This window comes from Cyprinodon tularosa, unplaced genomic scaffold (genome assembly GCF_016077235.1).
Source record: "Cyprinodon tularosa strain WSP-4 unplaced genomic scaffold, ASM1607723v1 ctg280, whole genome shotgun sequence".
NCBI lineage: Eukaryota > Metazoa > Chordata > Actinopteri > Cyprinodontiformes > Cyprinodontidae > Cyprinodon > Cyprinodon tularosa.
The window spans coordinates 1,196,000-1,217,204 of NW_024038986.1; the positions used below are offsets into that span (position 1 = coordinate 1,196,000).

General features: G+C 40.9%; 1 protein-coding gene across 1 annotated transcript; it reads left to right on the plus strand.

Annotated features, from left to right (window-relative positions):
• The first annotated feature begins 1,264 nt into the window (after positions 1 to 1,264).
• LOC119786872 lies at positions 1,265 to 20,991 on the plus strand. The gene is made up of 6 exons (XM_038290434.1): positions 1,265 to 1,413; positions 1,874 to 2,062; positions 2,138 to 2,285; positions 2,588 to 2,663; positions 19,174 to 19,319; positions 19,411 to 20,991. The coding sequence occupies exons 2-6, from the start codon at positions 1,955 to 1,957 to the stop codon at positions 20,949 to 20,951; spliced, it is 2,019 nt and encodes a 672-aa protein (XP_038146362.1). The 5' UTR covers positions 1,265 to 1,413; positions 1,874 to 1,954; the 3' UTR covers positions 20,952 to 20,991.
• Positions 20,992 to 21,205: the final 214 nt, after the last annotated feature.

The following is a 21,205-nucleotide window of genomic DNA, read 5'->3' on the forward strand; positions in this document are numbered from 1 at the left end:
AAGCATCTTGCTAACCAGGTAGCAACTTTGTGCTAGTAGGTTCCCAATGGGAAATTCCATTGGGATCAAGTAGCAATAAATTGGTGACTTAGAAACGACATTGTCAACGAACGCTATGGACAGAGGAAACATGCAAGAGGAGGTTGTGGATGAGTCTCCTCCGTCATAGATTTTTTATTTAGAGGAGGAAAGTGGGGACAAACATGTTGTGGGAGAAGATACCAGGGCGGCAGAAGCTTTAATTGTGTGTGAAAGGCTTACAGCCGTACATGTTTGAGCCCTTGCCTCGCAATGCTACCAGTTCTGTTAGCTCTACGCCTGCTGAAGACACAGACGTCCATCCCCGTGAACACTGGGACGGAACTCAATGGGAAAGGAAATGATTCTTATTTCTTATTTCAACCGTTGCGTATATTAGTTGCAACATATGAGTCAAGATGCTATGTACGAAAAAATTTGATTGACAGATGACCTTTGATGTATGATTGGCCGAATTTAGGTGTACAAGCTGACGTATAACTAACTGGCCTGCATAAAAAAATAACACAGATTTTAAGACAGGATTTTTTTTTTTTTTTTTTAAAGAGAAGTTTTCTAAATTTTGGGACAATATAGCCTGATAAAGAGTACATTTATATACATGTTTAAGTGACTTTAAAAGTCCCCAAGAAACGCAGTGTCTCCGGGTGCCACCAGGGGGCGCCAACCCCACGGTCTCATAAATATGCGCCGTTTTATTTTCAGCCTTTATTAATGTTAAATGAATTAATCGACAGAAATTAAATATAACAAAGATTTTCCTCACTAAAATCTGGATACCTACGTATCCAAGAACGGGAACAGCTGTGTACTTACAGTGTAATACGTGGAAATAAAAATATTATTGAATATAAAATGAAAGATAAATTGAATGGATGTCAACTAAAAAAATACTTTGATAAATGTGTAGCTTTATTATCTTCCTTTTTGCGATTTATTATAAGATATATATTTATGTTTTAATAAAGAGGATAATAAAAAAAACATTTTAGACAAAATAAATGTGCTTAAAAGAGGAAGAAGCGCAGTGGTGAAAGTTTGCTTAATTAAATTTTCCCCCCGGGTGGGTTCTTCCAAACTCTTTCCGTGGCCCTCCCCGCTGACGTTACGCACGCAGCCGTGGCGCGCCTGCGAGCTCAATAACATGGAGTCCTCCGCCTGGCACCTCCGAGGAGGGATCCTACCGAAAAACCTGAGCGGCGCATAGAGACCCAGACCCAGACCCGGACCCGGGGAGGAGGGGGCGGGCTGAGCGAGTCCGCCTCTGGAGCCTCCTGCTCGGCTCCTTCAGCTCCGGTCCGGACCCACAAACTATGTCGGACGGTGCGTAGACTGTGGCTCAGCTTGTGCAACGCGCAAACCAGGCCGATTTCAGTGAGTACTCGCAAAAAAAAAAAAAAGAAAAAAAAAAAAAGAAATCAACACAGCTGCAATTAAAAAAAAAAGTGCTCAATGTGCGCGGATGTGTTAAAGATCCAGTCAGCTGACAGATCGATAAGAGCCACGTCCGCAGAGACAGACAGAGGGAGGCAGCAGACACCTCGGTCCGGTTCCCTGCTTCCTGCAGGGGCAGCAGGCAGAGGAGGACATGGGCCTGAATATAAAGGCCACTTATTTATGTAACCATCCGGGCGCCCCGTTTGATCCCTAAACGGTGAAACCGAAGCAGGGAAACACGATCATTGCAACTATGACCGGATCCTGCAGATTAGACCAGAATCTGCACTTATTTCCTGCTCTGCTTTGCACATCCCTGCAGCACGCGGCTCTATAAAGTTGTTGCAATTGTAAAAAAAAAAAAAAAACTTAAGTTCATGTGTTTTTGACGTTTCAGACTCAGAGGAGGTTGCACAATGTAGGGAGGCTGTTTGCAAGTGGGACTCCATTCTCTGAGGGGGGGGGGGGGGGGGGGACCATGGAGCCAGATGAGCAACCCCTAACCCCAGGGACCAGCAATGGGCACCTATCCTACCCTGCAGCAAAGAATCCCATCCCCTCCAACTTCCTCAACTGTAGCTTAGAGGTAAGACCTTCACCACCATCGTCATCGTTGCTGTTTTCTCCATTAACTCTGGTTGCTCGTCCTTCTGTCATCTAGTCCTCATCTTCGCCCAATCAGAGCGATGGCTTGATGGCAGCTGAGTGCGCGTGGGGCGACGACTCCGAGCAGCCCAGGAGATTCAAGTCCTCTGCCTTTCCTTCCTCTCTGAGCTGGGACTCGGACTCGGAGAAGGAGACACTAGAAGGTAACGCGTTTGTATTAGTATTAATATATATTGGAAATTAAGTGGAAGGAAGAAATACTCCCCGATTTAGCTCTGACTAAAGAATCCCTGATGTACTACATGTTAAATATGACTACTACTCACCATTTTTGTCCCTTTGCTCCTATAAATGTTCTCCCCTCCAGCAGTCTTTGCATTTCACTCCTTATGTAACATGAGTACGATCAGTAGCTTTAACTGTGAATTTTGTACTTTCTTTTCACTGTTGAGCCATGAAGTGATGTTTCTGTGGTTGTGTGCTCTGTCTGCTGTGATGTTGTCAGAAGAGGAGCTACAGAACTTTTCTAACCCTCACGGTCTGGCTACTCACAGCCCGGGATCTCCTTCTGCTGGACTCAGGTGAGGAGGCAGGGGGGAGGGCGCACATGGCTTTCACTGTAAAACAAATTAATAATACAAAAATGAAACTACTGTAACTGGAGATAAGTTAGGAAACATAAAGCAGGGAAAAGTAGGTGGAGTCTTTACCTCAGTGTTCTGTAATCATTCTTTGAATTTAAGTCGTCTGCAGTGAGTGAAGTCCAAAGTCTAGATTGAAGGAATGTGTGGACGTGTTTGAGGCTACCGGTTTCTTAATTTTCACTTCTGCTACTTTATCCTGATTCCATTTACCTCTGAACTGAGCGTCCATCTTAACCTGTTGCAGTTGGTAGCTGCTGTGCTGAGGGATCAGGTTAAACACTGTGCTGCTACTACAAGCTGATAACAGCTTATTCCTTCCTGCTTTAACGCAATAAATGGCGTAGCTACATGTTCACTAACCTAGAGATTACACAAGTACTGTCTGAGACTGATTAACAAGGCTAAAATAGTTTAGACATTTTCTTTTTTTGTGTTTGACTTCTGATTTTATATTCTATTTTAGTACTTTTTTTTAAAACTACCGTATTTTCACGACCATAAGGCACACCGGACTATAGGGCGCGTTTTTTATATACCGGTACATGTCCTCTACTACCTTTAAATACCTCTACTGCGTATTTAAAAATACAGCGGGGGCAAAACTGAGTATGACTGTGCTTTATTCATGTATTTATTACAAAGTATTAATCAAACCTGGCAGCTGGCCGTGAGACAGACACATTGCAGATGACACAGCGCTGTGATCACTCCTAAATTAAATTAAACTCCTAAAACCTGCCGACGGAACATGTTCGCTTTTATTACCGGTATCCTGGTGCCTGCAGTTTAAATTATTTAGATGAAAAACACCTGCCAGCCACCGCGTGAACCCGGAGGCTGCCCAGCCTAGAGGCTGCTGATGAAGGGATTTCTACTGCACCGCTGGTATGTGGGGGTCTGAGCGCCTCCGACAGAAATAGTATAGGCAGGATAATAATCTGGATGAACTGACTGCAATTATGAAGTTTTCAGGTGGACTTTCTCACTTAAAAACATATTAAAACTACTTTATTCCCACTGATCCCAGCAAATATAGCTGCAAGATTTAGATTATTTAGATGAAAAAACACCTGCCAGCCGCCGCGGTGAAGAGGAGGAGACCCGGCCCAGAGGCTGCTGTTGAATTAAGTTTTCAGGTAGAAAAATAGAGCGGGAGCAAAACTGAGTATGTTTGTGCTTTATTCATGTATTTATTACAAAGTATTAATCAAACCCATCAAAGTCATCATCCTCTGTTTCTGAATTAAACAGCTGCGCTAAATCAGACATGCCAATTTCTCCTTCTTCGCTGTCAGAGTCACTTTCCGTGCAGCGCGGCTCCTCAGAAATAATGCCGGGTTTTGCGAAAGCTTGAACAACAGAGCCAGCAGACACGTTAGTCCAAGCATCTACAATCCATCCGCAAACGGTGGCGTAACTTGCCCGGCGCTGCCTTCCACTTATCGTGAAACTGTGGTCTCCGTCGGTCATCCATCGCTCCCACGCCGCTCGCAGCCTTACTTTGAACGGCCGCTTCACACCGATGTCGAGCGGTTGAAGTTCCTCAGACCTCCCGGGATAACAGCGTTCATTTGATTCACCTTTTTTTTCACATCGGCTGTGAGATGGGCACGCAGTAACAGATTAACAGCGATGGTGATGCGTGGAAAAAACCACCTGGTCTCCTCACATACACCTGCCTCAGCCGCGCTTTTATCATCTCCTCATCCATCCAGCCCTTTCATTTGCCTTAATATCATATGTCATCAGAGCGCTGTGTCTGTCTCGCTGTCAGCTCCCAGATCAGCTTCTCTGATTGGTTGATGCGGCGCGTCCAGCAGCAAAACTTCAATTTTTCCATCTGAGCAGCAGCAGCGCGTTGGCAGATGCTTAAACGCTCCCGACGTGCTGCGCCTGCTGCTCAAAACGCGCTGCGGGACCTTTTGCTGCGCCTATACGCGCGTCAACCATTGCCTTTGCATGTAAACTCGCTGCTTCTGCTGCACCTGCTGGGTCCGGTTCACACCGATGTCCAGCAAACAGCGAGCACAGCTTAATTTGTTTCACCATGTTTTTCACATCAGCGATGGTGATGAGTGGAAAAAAAACACCTGGTCTCCTTACATTCAGCCACTCTTTCATCATCTCCTCAATGAGGTGGTCTCAAAAGTCGCAGTTACAACACACATAGGGCGCACCGCACCAAAGGGCGCACCGCACATTTTGAGGGGAAAAAAAGACGTTTAAGTGCGCCTTATAGTCGTGAAAATACGGTAGCTTTATTTAGTTTTTATTTGTGGAAAATTCTTCAGTTTCAGTTTAGATTTTATTAGGTTTAGTTCTAGTTTTAGTCTTTTATGTAATATGACTTGCATAGCTTGGGCACCACTCAGAGAGCGCAGACCTCTGCCAAGCAGTGAATTTTGCTTTTGATCTACATCTATAAGTAAAACTCACACGGTCTGGATAATTACCAAATGCATGAGGTGCATATTTGGTAAAAATGAAAAAAATCCTTTCATGTTCATTATTAAGGCATGGCGTGTGTCTGCAGCCTCTGGTGTCTGTTCTGCTCTCACCTTCGTTCACTCTGATCAGCGGATTGAGCCATGGGTCCCTTTTCTTGTCTTTTTGAAAATACTTACTGTTGCCACCCTCTGGTTTAACAGCTTTTTCTGCCAAATAACATTAAAAAAATCCCTTACAAAAAATCCTGTATCCAGATTCTATATCACCAAAGTTTAATGGATTGTTCTTTAACACAAAAAGTGTTATTAAAAATCCATCCATAACCAAAAACTCTAAGTCATGCCACAAACTCTGCATCACACTGATAACACCAAACCAAAAATACTGCCTATTTGCAACATATATATCAATCTCTGAACTTCCATATCAATGCGTTTTTGCACCACGTTTTTTTTTTTCTCCCACACTGTTTACATTTGATCACTGCTCTACTTTATTAAATGCAAATGTTCTGAAAGCTGAACAAAACTAAATTTTGCTTGGTATACTCTCTGTGTATACAAAATGAGTCATAACCTTTTAAGTAACCCTGCCAACAGAAAAGCAAACACAGCCGAAATAGGAATAGGTAATAAGGAGGGACTTCCTTAAATCGATTCACAAACTACAGTGAGGCACTTGCTCTCTTTAAAGTCGTAGGGAAATCGTATTTAAATGTCAAATCAGTTTATTTGAAGGCTTAAACATATATATTAATGTACTGTTTATCAGACGATATTTTCCCCAAACTTTGGACATTTCTGTTTGTAAAAAAACCCGTCTTAAAATCTGTGTTATTTTTTTCGTTATCTTATGCAGGCCAGTTAGTTATACGTCAGCTTGAACACCCATCTGGCCAATCATATATCAACGGTCATCTGTCAATCCAACTACGCAACGGTTGAAAGAAGAATAATTCCCTTTCCCATTGAGTTCCGTCCCAGTGTTCACAGGGATGGACGTCTGTGTCTTCATCAGGCGTAGAGCTAACAGAACTGGCAGCGTTGCGAGGCAAGGGCTCAAACATGTACGGCTGGAAGCCTTCTACACCAAACCAAGCTTCTGCCGCCCTGACGTCCTCTTCCACAACAACTTCATCCCCGCTTTCCTCCTCTAAATAAAAAATGTATGATGGAGGAGACTCATCCACGACCTCTGACACTAAACTCTCCTCTTGCATGTTTCCTCTGTCCATAGCTTTCCTTGACAGTGGCGTTTCTAAGTCACCAATTTAGTGCTACTTGGTCTCAGTTGAATTTCCCATTGGGAACCTACTAGCACAAAGTTGCTAACTGGTTAGCAAGATGCTTATTTACTCGTCTAAAGTCGGGTACCACTCAGGAGAATTCGGAAATGTAGCGGTTGGAGCATCCGTTTCCCTACGACCTTTCAGTTCCGTTCTAATTATTTTTATTAACTATTATTACAGTCTGTTCACATTGTTTTTGCACGGTCTAGTTTTATTTTTATTTCAGTTGACATTTTTTTTCATTCTTGTTTTCATTATTTCCTTAGTTTTAGTTAATGATAATATCCTGGCTCATTAAGGGGGACCTAATGCAATTAAACTGAAACCTCTGACATTTATAGACAACCTTTAAATTTATATGATGATTCCTTAATGGATATTTTTCCGTATGGGAATTTGGTCGTCTGAGTCCAAATGGGATGCAGTAGATTCCATTTATGCCTTGAAGAACCAAGGATCTCTGGGATTTATCTCTGCTGGCAGTTACATCTACTACAGGGGCCTCAGTGTAGCCAAACCAAGAGGCATCTGCTTTATTACGGTTAATTCTGTCTTTTTTTTTTTTATTTTTTTTTTTATCTCTGTCCATTATAAATTGAAACCCTTTAGAAACGATGCCTTTAAATTCATTAGTTATCAGTACTTTGCTTTGTTGGAGTGTGTTTGATTCTCATTTAGATGAGATGCAGACACATAACAGAGATTCTCTGCAGATTTTGTTGTGTTATTATCAGTAGTAATAGCTATATACAGTAGGAGTAATCTAGGGCTAATATTTTTCAAACCATGCATGGTCCTATTTTAACTGTCTCACCATTATAAGGCAGGTCGATATAAGGAAGTAAACTCAGCGTGTAACCCCAAAATAACCATGCAATAGACTCGCAAATTAATAATTAATTAATAATTTATTTTTTTAATCATTTAATGGATTATTTAATTATTTAGTTGTGCATTTTCGAATTTACTGTAATATTTTAATCAATATGAATAAAATATCTCCATAATTCATGATTTATTCATACATTGCTTTGGACATTTTACAACCCCCGTGTTGGGAAGCCTTTCTCTAGTGCATTCCAGCATGTGATCCCAAAATATATCCGCCTGAGACTGGTAACCCCCTAAAATACATACAAAGAATTATATGTCTTCTTAAATTAATTTATTTTCTTTAAAGGTATCATGGAGGATGTTCTTTTTCTGTATAGATCATCAAAATAAGTGGTCCTTCATATTGTCATTCATTCTGTTATATAAGGCCATCCAATTTGCTCGTCCCCATTTTCCCTTACCGGTGGTGATTCTGACATAGTGGAAAGATTGCTAATCTTCTTTTAAAAAGAGCGATGCAAACAGCAACTGTTAAACAGAGCTTGCACGAGGAGAAATGGGCTTGTGCACGCTCACGCAGACTTTTAATTGGCGTTCCATACCGGGAGCGGGTACAGGGCTGTGCATGTACATTTTGTTAAATTTTTTTTAAAGTGGAGAGGGGGAGTCTTTTCAAAAATTTGCAAAAAATATTCTCCTCTATACCTCTTTAAGAGTCATTGAATTACTATTGATGTCTGGCGATACTCGATCTGCATTCTTAAAATGTTCAAAATATGAATGGAGAGTAGTTTATGTGTGTGTTTTCATTAAAACTGTTCAAATAAATATTTGTTTTGCGTTGCCTTTTTGACAGCATTCTGACTTAATAATACATGCTTTGACCTTTTTGGAGAGTTTGGAGAGCAGCAACCTCACCTGCTGCTATCAAGCTGTCAGTCATGTGCAGCCTTAGTGAGCGTCCATTGATTATCTTAGTAAGTTTGGATTATCTAGGGTTCATTAACAGCCAAAGTCATTCAATCTTACTAAGGCTATGTACAGACAGTTGGCCTTTGTGCTCAATTCCGATTTTTGTTGTGAAATCTGATGGCTTTCCAAATGCATGCGACTTGTATATGATCTCTCAGCTGGTAATGCTGGAGTGCATCAAGCGAACTGTCATTTCTTTTCTAACTAGAGCCAGTGCAACACAATCTTTTCAAGAAGACCAAACAGAAAGACTTCTCTCCACATTATCGCCCGCCATTGTTGTTTTTCTTCTTGCTTCAACGTTGCAAGACCCAGAATAGGGACCTTTGTTGACTATTAATGACGTTCAGGCGCGACTTGGTCGTTCAGAGACGGGTCACTTTTGAAAATATCAGGTATGTTTTAGATTTAGGACCACATAGCCAAGTGATCTGGATCACATTGGAAAAAATCAGAACTGTGTTGTTCAGACTGTAATGAAAAGATCAGAAACAGGTTGTATTTTGGTAAAATAAAGATCGGATTAAGGTCACTTCAAGCTACAGTTTGAACGTAGCCTTAGAGAGGTACTTTGGACTCTGATCCTTCCCATAAATCTTGAGTTGGATTTCGACAATGTTTCTATATTTCTCCATTGATCCTTTCCACCCGGTTTGATCCACCACAGACTGCCACTCTGGGTTCCTGAGCAAAACCCTTAACCCCACACTGCTCCCCGGGAGCCGCACAATGGCAGCCCACTGCTCCCCAAGGGGATGGGTTAAAATGCAATCAACCAATTTCCCCATTTTGGGACAATAAAGGGATCCACATTTACATAATGGTGAAATAATGTTTTTTTTTTTTTTTTTTTATCTGGATTGGAACATTCTGAGGTTTAGAAATATGCATGCAATCAATGCAATCACTATATGATGCAACAGTCAGGTTGCAGAGGTATGAGAACAGTCTTTCTTTTTACCATGATCAAATACATCTTGTGTAATACCTTGGTAATAAGAAATTAACTGAAACTAAAGCCGCTGGTACAGATTTAGACTGGCAGCAGGCTAGATTTCTCTGAATACTGGCAGATTTCAGCTTTTTTATGCTGTCTTGCCCTTATTTTCTCAATACTTGTGCCTCCTGTCATTCCCACTCTCCTATATGTGAAATGATATATGGCCTAATTAGTGTTGATTTGCTTGCATGAGTAAATTACTCTGGCTGTATCTGACCTCATTAGGCCCGTTTTAGATATATTACCAGAGGACAAATTAGTGGAACCTGTATTACATCATTCTTTTTTCTTATTATAGATTTTTCATAAAGTAAATCTTAAACACAGTCAGACTAATTTTATGTCCCAATAAAGGCTAGTAGGGATGCAAAACATCATCAGCTGATATGAGCTTTAAATCTTACATTGGCATGCCAATAATAATAAATAATAACTTACTGATGGTAAAAAGCGCAGTTTTTAGTGAGAAACAAATAAGGATTATGTCCCGAGCCGCAGGAGAGATGCTAAAGTTAAAAATGTCGGTGATGTGGATGTTCTTAACATTTCAGAAACTGATAGCGGAACTTGTATTTCTAGTGATAGCAAAAAAAACTAGGGAGAAAACTACATGATCTCTGTAGGAAGAAAAGGTCAATAATCGGTTATCGGCCAGTTGAGTTGTTAAATATCGACAGGTAGAATATTGCCCAAACTTTATATGCATCCCTACTTTACAGATAGAGGTTAGCTTTCTTTTTTCTCTCAAAGCTTTTATTGTGAAGGTTTCCAGGAAATTTTCCCAAGATGAAACCCTTGTCTTTGTGAGTTGAAATTAGATGCTTGACCCTCAGTTGACATGGTCAACTGAAGTAGACATCTGTGATGCCCCTAATTTTTGGAAGTTCAATGATTAGCCTATACTTGGATGCCAAACCGTTCTTATCCACCGATCTTATCTACATCTGCAAAGATTATTTGGGAGGTTTTTATTGTTTATTGGATTATGATTAAAGTGTTTCTGTAAGATTGAAATATTAAATGCGTCTTTTAACAGACAGTGTCAGTTATTTAAAAAAATGGCATCGGTCAAAACCAGAACCGGCATGTTAGGCTTTTTAATTATCAGTAATCCAGAAGTCTGCATTTCTTGCACCTCCAGTTCTTAATACGGTAAACTTACCACTAAATGTAATTTATTAGGCCTTATTTGCCAGTATGTTGATCATGCTACCTAAACCTCATCGAAGCATCTTCCCTTCTTGATTATAAAGCCAGAACTGGAGCTATATATTATCACTTGATTCTGGTGGTTGGAGCATTAAGTGATTTAACTTCTGCTGCCTTCCGCTCTTATCTGTGGTCTGAGATGCTGCGTTTGATAAACGGTTTAAAAACCTACAGCTTTTATTAATGTGGTCGCTGTTTGGGGTTTTATCATAAAGCTCGTTGTAAAAAGCCCCACCAACTGTGGGAACTGTTAGCATATTGCAGTTCACACAAAGATATTCATCTACACCAACGTTCAAAAGTTTGGGGTCACGCAAACAACTTTGTGTTTTCCTGAAAAGTCACACTTATTCACCACCATACGTTGTGAAATGAATAGAAAATAGAGTCAAGACATTGACAAGGTTAGAAATAATGATTAGTAATAATTTCGTCAAAGAATCCTTTTGCAATAATTACAGCATTGCAGACCTTTGGCATTCTAGCTGTTAATTTGTTGAGGTAATCTGGAGAAATTGCACCCCACGCTTCCAGAAGCAGCTCCCACAAGTTGGATTGGTTGGATGGGCACTTCTTGCGTACCATACAGTCAAGCTGCCCCCTAAAACACCTCAATGGGGTTTAGATCTGGTGACTGCGCTGGCCACTCCATTACCGATAGAATACCAGCTGCCTGCTTCTGCTCTAAATAGTTCTTGCACAATTTGGATGTGTGTGTCAAGCTCTGTCCACTGGGTATGGCATGGCGTTGCAAAATGGAGTGATAGCCTTCGTTATCCAGAATCCCTTTTACCCTGTACAAATCTCCCACCTTACCAGCACCAAAGCAACCCCAGACCATCACATTACCTCCACCATGCTTAACAGATGGCGTCAGGCATTCTTCCAGCATCTTTTCATTTGTTCTGCATCTCACAAACGTTCTTCTTTGTGATCCAAACACCTCAAACTTGGATTCATCCGTCCACAACACTTTTTTCCAGTCTTCCTCTGTCCAATGTCTGTGTTCTTTTGCCCATCTTAATCTTTTTCTTTTATTGGCCAGTCTCAGATATGGCTTTTTCTTTGCCACTCTGCCCTGAAGCCCAGAATCCCGCAGCCGCCTCTTCACTGTAGATGTTGACACTGGTGTTTTGCGGGTACTATTTAATGAAGATGCCAGTTGGGGACCTGTGAGGAGTCTGTTTCTCAAACTAGAGACTCTAATGTACTTATCTTCTTGCTCAGTTGTGCAACGCGGCCTCCCACTTCTTTTTCTACTCAGGTTAGAGCCTGTTTGTGCTGTCCTCTGAAGGGAGTAGTACACACCGTTGTAGGAAATCTTCAATTTCTTAGCAATTTCTCGCATGGAATAGCCTTCATCTCTAAGAACAAGAATAGACTGTCGAGTTTTAGATGAAAGTTCTCTTTTTCTGGCCATTTTGAGCGTTTAATTGACCCCACAAATGTGATGCTCCAGAAACTCAATCTGCTCAAAGGAAGGTCAGTTTTGTAGCTTCTGTAACGAGCTAAACTGTTTTCAGATGTGTGAACATGATTGAACAAGAGTTTTCTAATCATCAATTCTGAGCCAATGAGCAAACACATTGTACCATTAGAACACTGGAGTGATCGTTTCTGGAAATGGGCCTCTATACACCTATGTAGATATTGCACCAAAACCCAGACATTTGCAGCTAGAGTAGTCATTTACCACATTAGCAATGTATAGAGTGTATTTCTTTATAGTTAAGACTAAGTTATTTTCATTGAAAAGTACAGTGCTTTTCCTTAAAAAATAAGGACATTTCAATTTGACCCCAAACTTTTAAACTGTAGTGTATATTTTATCTAAATAATCTAAATATGGAATCTGGAAAATAAAAGTCCATGAAATTATCCATATTTATTCCATGTCCTGCCTTTAAATGGGGAACAATTTGCAGTCTGAGATGAACTCTAGTTTCATTACTCAACAGACTGATTTCATGCTAAAAGAGGTTGTGTGCAACAGACTGCTTTATGCAGGAGATATTTCATCAACACGGTTAGCTTTTTTACACTTTATGCTCCCTTCGTCCACGACTATAGTTCATGTAGTAAAGAAAATCATTTATTGTAGTTTTTTTCCAGTTATGTGATACTAGCAACCTTTTTTGATTGGCTGATTATATTTGGTGATGTTTTTCTCCAGGAAGCTCAGTCTGCCTGAGAGCTAGTCTAAATCTGACTGATGCTCAGAAACAGAATCAGAACCATGAAAAGACTGATCCAACAGGTTGGAACCAGTACCGGTCGTCCTGACTAGAATCGGTTGGGATTCATGTTTTTGGTTTTAGCACATGCTGCTATATTCATCAAAATCGGTTCAAATTCCTCAAAATGAGTCTGTTTCTCACCCATTTCAAGTTAATAATTGGGGGGGGGGGGGGGGGCAGTGTTTTTTTTTCAATGGGGTAAAGAACAAAAGGAATTTCAATCTGAAAAACTCACACAAAGAGAAAAGATTTGTTAATTTGAGAAAATTAATTACTTTGTCTTTGGCGCTAAGACCTTGACAGGAAACATAGCGCTTAATTTTGATAGATATGCATGAACAGGAGCAAAGAATAGGGCTTTTTCCCCCACCAGGCCTGAAACTGGTGGTGGAGTGGAGATAGATGAAGTTGGTCAGTCTGTAGACTGCTGGTTAGCGAGATGGTCTGCTGAGCTTTATGGGGAGATCCAGTGGATTACGTGAGCTGATACTAGAGCTTCACTCAGGGACCTGGAAGATGGAAGTCCAGTTGGATAACACAGGTTGAGAGAACCTGTTCATGATGAGCAAGCATGAAGCGAAAGTAGAGAGGAAAAACTCCCTGCTGGGAAGAAACCTCTGGCAGAACCAGGCTCAACATGGCGGTCTTTTGCCGGACCGATGAGACAGGGAACGCAGTAAGAGTCCAGGAGGAATGACACTCTGATGAAGCTTTAGCTACGAAGGTGGAGGAGGGGCTGGAAGTGGGTTGAACCCCCCCCCCCCCCCCCCCCCCCCCCTCGAATGAGTTCTAGAAGCACAAGATCTATATCCAGCCATTCAGAAAAGATGCTCCTATATGGCTGTGCATCTTATTTTGGCATTTGACCAATTAGATGAGCTCTTGAATGATATATTACCTACCGTAAATTAAGTTGAAAATAAAGGTTAACAAGTGAAGAAAAAAGGCAAAAAGCTAAAAAGTAAAGTTAATAAGCCCAATTAACAACTATATTTAGGTTTCTAAACTAAAAAAATGTCAGTGCCAGTGTCAGCATTAATGCCTCTAAGGTTATGTTGTACCAAAAAATGTGTTTCTTTTACTCTCAGGATGTTTTTCATGAATATCTATATATAGAAGCACTTTTGTTATCTTTCATAATAGATTCGTTTGTTGTTATTACATTAAATTAATTTTTGCCATCAAAATGTTCATATTTTTGGAATCTTACAAAGGTAACAAGATCCTGTCCTGGATTCCAATACAACTATTGGCTTGAAATTTTGATTTTCAACGTATTTCAATGAGTGCCCTGTAAAGGGTTAAGTGGGCCATAAATCAAGATTGCAGACTCATGATCTAACATGTAAACTGTCATCCTATCTTGATACGACTGATGCTTAAATCTAACTGCAATTAAAACATTTTAATTGGTCTCTGTCAGCATGTATAAGATATTAATTTATCATTATACCAATAAAACTGATCTAAAAAAATGTAAACATTTTTAAAATAAGTGTATTTACCCAGAATTTATTATTTCAAAGATAAATTCAGCTTTACATGCTTACATGATCAAATCATGGGAAAATATTATTTTTCATGACTTGCGTATATTTAAATGTTTGCAGTGTATATTTTTAGTTTAGTGGCCATAACGGGCCAGGATCAGTTCTATATGGGCACTGGCACTTTTAATTATATGATTTCTTAACTAGAAGTCTTAAATTTTTATTTCATTCAAAGTATAATATTGACAAACTGTGCCTAAACTGTCCAATTATCACAAACCAATGCTCTTACCCTGGTTTCTGATTTACAAGAATTCTCATTTCTTTACAAAAACACTTATTTTTTAACGGGTTTAGTAATGAGATAATTTTTGTTAAGCATTTGCTGAACTCTGAAGGACAACTACTCTTCTATTCTGAATGGTTGTCCATCTACTATCTTCCTGTGACTCCCAGGTAGTTTGCCATCGTTATAAAAGCCGTTTCCATAGAAATCCTCAGGCTTTTTAAGGCTGTTGTCTCTCTCTGTAGAAAACAGGACTGCAGGTATTCTCCCCAGTTTGCTACAGACTGCATTTGGAAAAATGTGTTTTTCTTCCAAGCCTTCCACCAGAAGCAGAACTGTATGATCCCTTTTCCAGAGCAACTTAGCCTTACATAACCCACTAATGGAGACAGTTTGTTCCTACCATCAAATGGACATCTGTATGGACTTTAACTTCTAAATACTTTATCAAAAACAAACCTCAGTATATGTGCTTCAAAGTTCTTCAATGGTTTTATCCTGCAAAACAAAACCCGCCTAAGTATATAGACTGTTATTGTTCTTTTTTTGCATTTTGGACGTTGAGACAATGGTGTGCTTATTCAGGAAATGGCCATTCACTCTGACATTTTCGAAAAACTATTTTTGTTATATTCAGCCTCAGATCCTTGAGTATATTGACGTGCTTCTGGCTTATAGGACGTCTGCGCCTCTGAAAATAACAACTTTTATATCATCAATCTTTTATTAATACTGCAAAGTTCGATATTCATAAATTCAAATTTCCTTCTACTGAATCATAATAATGATAAAAGAAACATTATTAGAGCAGAAGTTTCACATTAGCTTCTGCTAACATACTTGAAGAAAATGAACGACTAAAGTGACATCTAATTATCTTTTAATTGTCGTAACACATCTTTCTAACTGCTGGAGTTTTCTTCAGGGGGGCTATAAATTGAAAATAGACGTATACCAAAAACAAATCTAATGTATACTTAGTTATCACACCAGTATATTTATATGAATGCCAATGACAAAAAATATTATAAAAACACTTTATAAAAACAAAGCAGGTTTAATTTTTGTACATAAATCTTGCTCTTCTGAGGCTTTGTGAAGGCAAATCTGTGTTTTGCATGGTCAAATATTTTTTCAAAAAGCAAATAAAAAAAAATTCATCAGTTTAATAATAGAGAAGCTATAAGTCAGCTTTATATTTTTTTTAATATATAAAAACTTTTTATTTTCTAAGAATGTGTTTATTTAAGAGCAACTATGCAAATTAACAAACATCTAGAAAAAGTAGACTATATTATATTATTTTCCATGTGAATCCCAGATTGTTCATTGTTCTTTGGCTTTTCTAAAAAGTGCTTTAAATCAGCCCTACCTGTTTTTATCCATGCTGGGTCAGATCCTGAGCTTTGAAAGAGGAGGCAGCCTTACTACATGCAGTTAGCCAAGCCTTATAGCTAAACAAGGTCCTGGAAAAGGACTGTTGTTGCAACATGTCTCTCTCTTTCACGTCTGCACTGTGGCGGGAGGTGGTGAGCAAATACACTTGCTTAAATTATTAAAAAAAAAATATATATATATACTTTTAATGTCTTAATCAGGCTAGAGTCCTGCACGGGTCGAGTTTTACCAACCCGCACCCGCCCGAACCCGTTAGGATGACTACCGAACCCGACCCGTCACCCGCGGATATCTTCAATTCAAATCCGAACCCGACCCGACCCGTTAACACATCAAGTAATAGGCTATAGTACGCTGCACTGCAGAGCAGCGCCATTAACACTGCAGCAGACGTGTATGCACTGACTGTGGCCTTTTTGGAGGGAAGCCCACACTGCCAGCAGGGCTTTAAGCTACAACAAGGGTGACCCCAGTGCCTGATTAATAGAACATTTCTGATGTCCATAACAATAGACACGCATTAAAAAAAAATCACCAACTACTCGCCCGCACAAAAAAAATATTCGCCCGACCCGTTTATTTTTATTTATGTATTTTTCAGCCGCAAAAGAGCATTCTTTTTTACCCGCGGGTACCCGACCCGTTGCAGGACTCTAAATCAGGGTCATTGGGTGGGTGGGCCGGCGCCCTCTGTTGGCCAGCCGCCATTGCTTTCTAATATATCATAGAAAAGTATTTGATCCCTATGCTAACCATAGACAATCTCAGTTAAACACTTCTTCTAGCATTAATAATAATTTAACTTTATTGATCTGGAATTGCAGAATTTTAACCTATCCCCTTTAGGGAGCAGTGGGCTGCCATTGTGCGGCACTCAGGGAGCAGGGTGGGGTTAAGCCCAGCTTACACTTAGCGATTTTTTTCAGTCGTTGCACGCAACTGCTGCTCACACTGTACGACTAACCGCAGAGTTTAGTCGTACAGTGTGAGTTCACAGCTCACGATTTATGTGTGTCCCAACGCTCTGATGCGATCGGCCTGCTCAACCTGCACGACTAAATACCACGTCGGACTCAGCTCCGCAGTGAGATTGAGCTGCTCTGACTCGTCTATCCAGAAGCCAAACGAGTAGAAGAGGAATATGAAGCTCACTAGAGTGAAACGTGCTGCCTTGGCAATTTGTGCAATTTTGTGCTGAAAGCCGTAAAAAGAAAAGGCGACGACATATTTGGAAAAAGGACATGGCTCAGTAAACGTGGCTACTACGGTCTGTCAATTTTACAGACAGAACTGCATTTCACTCATTGCATCCCTGCCCTTCTGCTGTGTTTACATCTGAGATGAAGAATTGAAAGAAAAATCCTTGTTTGCGCCAGGGTTCCCGCGGGTCCTTAAAAAGTCTTAAAAGTCATTGAATTCTTCAAAATAAAGGTAAGGCCTTAATTGGCATTAAAATGTCTTAAATCAGTCTTTCGTAGGTCTTAATTTTTAAAACATCATAAATAGGATCATTTTTATTACGATTTATTTTTGTAATCTAAATAAAATGTTTAATTTTATTATTAAAAAAAAAATAACGACTCGCCATTATTGGTTCCGTCCCGATAGCGGAACCAATAAAAGCGTTGTTGCGGCCGGGACATTTGGGAGATGCACCATTTACTTTTTGTCTGGAAAATATGAGCAAGTGTAAATGTAACGAAATTTGGCTCCAGCCAAGAGTTTTCTTCATGGCTACAACCAGTACCAGGGGACATGTATGAGGCTCAGTGGATTTTGTGCAAGAAGCGATTCAAGCTCAGAACGATGGGAATTAAGGCAGTGGAGTCACATGCGAAGTACGAAACACAAAGCGTCAAAATTAAGTTACAGAGAAACAGCCGGTATTTCTCAGTTTTGTTCCACCCTTGTCTCTGCAACGCCTCCACTTATCACCAAATCAAACATACTAAGAAAACGATACAAAGAAAAATAGCTGCAAAAAAGACTTAGCACTGGTTATGTTGTGGCTTTAAAACTGATTTGTTTTGTTCCCTGCTAAAACAAAGTTTGTGAATTCAGTTAAATAATTGTTAAAATATATCTGTCATTTGTGTGTTTTTAGCTTTCTTCCTCTATGGGAAGTTTTTTCAAAATTTTAAACATTAGTGCAGTGGTTTATGTTAAAATAAACCTTTGGGTTAAGTTGTCGCAAGCAGGTTTTTCTTGTGTTTCTTGTGAATTTGGTCTTAAATTTTTATTTCAAGTGGCATTAAAAAGTCTTAAAAAGTCTTGAATTTAACTTGCCTTATGCTGTAGGAACCCTGTGCGCCCTGAGCGATTTGCCCACGACAATCGGGAGAAAATCAAACGTTTGATTTTCTGTTTGATCGCCCCTCGTTACCCCCTGTAACCTACACGCCTCATGACGCACGATCAGGCTGAAAGTCGGCCCAATCAAAAAATTCTCGCACGACTGGAAAATCGCCCCGAAAATCGCACAGTGTACGCCGGGCTTTAAGGGTTTTTTGCTCAGAGACCCAGAGTGGCAGTCTGTGGGAGTGGGGCTTGATCTGAGAACCTCAGGATTCCAAGCTTTACGCCCTAACCACTAGGCCACCATTACCCCATGTTTCCTCTTCCTCGGTTTGGTCCTCCTCGTCTCCATTTCATTTTGTGGTTTCTACATTCTCATCATATTTTAGTGCGCTGCGATTCAAACTAAAAATTATACTCATTGCTGTTTTAACTGGACAGACCTAGCGCTACAGAACCTAGCTTGCTTCATTTATCCAGCATAAACAACATGGCGACATCGACGTGAGAATATTTTATTACAAATCAAAAGCTTACAGTGTTTTTACCGTATTTTGTTTACATTGAAAATATATATATATATTTTTAAATAAAGTCTTTTAGAACTAATCATAGATCCCTTTAAATGGCATTGAAATACTTTCTTCAAACTCCACAGAGAGAGAATTTGGTGAAGCTTAGACTTCTCATCACATTGTTAATATTTAGCATTTTTCTTCTAAAGGTGTGAATCATTTGATGTTAGTCCAAAGAGGCAATCCAAAACTGAATAGAAAACCATTATATTTTTCATTATTCTTGGATTCTAAATACATTTCTTGCATTAAAAACATTAGAAATGAGGGTGGGCTAGTTGGACAGCGCTGAATTGCTGGCTCTGTTTTCCTCACTGATACCTGTGGCCCTTGGAAAGAAATGTGAGACGGAGCATGGCTGCCATTTCCATCTTCACAAAAGCCGTGTCATGTGTTTCTTTTTTTTTCCTGTTAGGCTCGATGGTGAAGATGAACAGGAATTTGAGAAACTGCATTCCTTCAATAGTACGACTGACACGTCCACCCCTGCAGAGGGGGGTAGTGACAACAATAGCACAAAGAAAGAGGAGCCACAGACGAGTCAGCTTGGCCAAACAGAAGGTGAGCACCCTAAGGGAGAACGTGAATCTGAAACCTCTCTCTGTTCATTGTCCTGAAACCCCATGCTTGCTTTTTTTTTCTTTTACTGCAGGAGGTAGCCGAGTCTGGAGCGTATCCGAGGGTGCTGAGCCATTTCTCTCCAAAGGAAAACCAAAGGAAGCATGCCCAAAAGAAGAGGAGGCTGAGAACAGCAAGGACGAGACAAGGCCTAAAGGAAAGGAAGCCAGGGAGCCTGAGAGAGATGTTTATACCTTCCCTGGAGACTCCGACCCAGAGAGTCCGCCCCCTGCTCCTTGGGCTCAGTGCACTTTCATTCAGCGGCGCAGGAGGAAGAGGGCGCTGCTCAGACCCTTATCTGGAATGGGATCGCCTGAAGCTCACATGTCAGAAAGACCGAGTCCTCAAACATCTAAAACAGCTGAGGCGGCTCCGCTCAGTCCATCACAGGTTTATGAATTCGAGGAAGATGACGAGACGGTGAAGTTCACAGACGAAGTTGAGGAGAAAAGCGAGCCGGGGTCCGGAAACGAGATCTTCACCTGTGTGGAGTGTAGCATTTACTTCAAAAAGCAGGTCCACCTGCAGGAGCACATGGCTGAGCACTGCCAGACCCCAGCGGGAGGAAGCAGGCGTTCAGGAAAGGGCAGCCGGTTACGGTGTGCGGAGTGCGGCTGGATGCTCCCAAACCGCCCGGCGCTGGCCGACCACCAAAGGAGGCACCAGGAGTCCCGTCTGAAGATTCTGGAGGAGATTGAGAAACTGAATGAAGTGGAAAAGGCAAAAGAGTCGGAAGGAGAGGAGAGTGGAGCGCTGAAGCACGCCGACCCAACTGTTACGCAACATCCAGGGGAAATGTCAGATGGCGAAATGGGGAAATCTCCTCCTCCGGCCACAGATTCATCCTCAGTTCAGGATCCAGATTCTGCTGCCATAGACGTGGACTCTGTTCCTCCAAATTCAGCCCGAAGCCCAGCACAGGCCCACCGCCGCCGCTTTGTCTGCAGCGAGTGTAACTTCAGCACAAGAACTGCCCAGGCTCTGGCTAATCACTCCAAGATTCACAAGAGGAAGAGGCAGATCCTCCATCCCCAGCGGGGTCAGAGGGTTCTAAAGGAGCGCCAGGCTCTGGTTCAGCCCGAAAATATGCCAGTTGAGCAGGACAGGGAAACCAGCCCGTCTCTAACATCTAATGCACAAGTTCTTGACACCGATCCAGGTTGTCAGTACCTCTCTGAGTGCGAATCCCCACCTGCTGCTGCTGCTGCCACAAGCCACGGGGATGTCACTGCCTCAGAGGACAGCACGGCATCAGACCATGGAGCTGCCCGGCACAACTATGTCACAAACAGGACATTCAGGACAGCAGGGAAGTCCAAGTTTGATCCCGAGGCAGATGATGACGCACTGCCTGAGAGTGAAGAGGAAGAGGAGGAGTGTGATAACGGCGAGGAAGAAAAGCCGTCCCGGCCAGAGGCCGACTCACCTGTGGGCAGGAAGCTGAACGGTCCAGGTGAGGCTGCAGGGAAGAATGGATACTTCAGTCTGGATGGTAGATTTCACAGCAGTTACACTTACATACAGAATATAGTTGAACCCAAAACTATTTATACCCGTGGTAGATTTAGGTTTTAAAGCAGCATCTGAGCTTTAATACATTTCCTCAGACAAGCAGACTTTATAGGGATGGAGACTCTGGGGATAAAAAAAATTAAAAATTTCACAATAATCAGTAGAAGGAAGGTCAGTGATCTGTCTTCTACTGATTATTGTGAAAATTCATTTTTTATGGCATATTTTAATAAACTACAGAAAAACTATAAAAAATACTTTTTAAAGTTGTCAGATCTTTGTAATATTATGTATTAGTTACGCCCTTTTTATTTTCT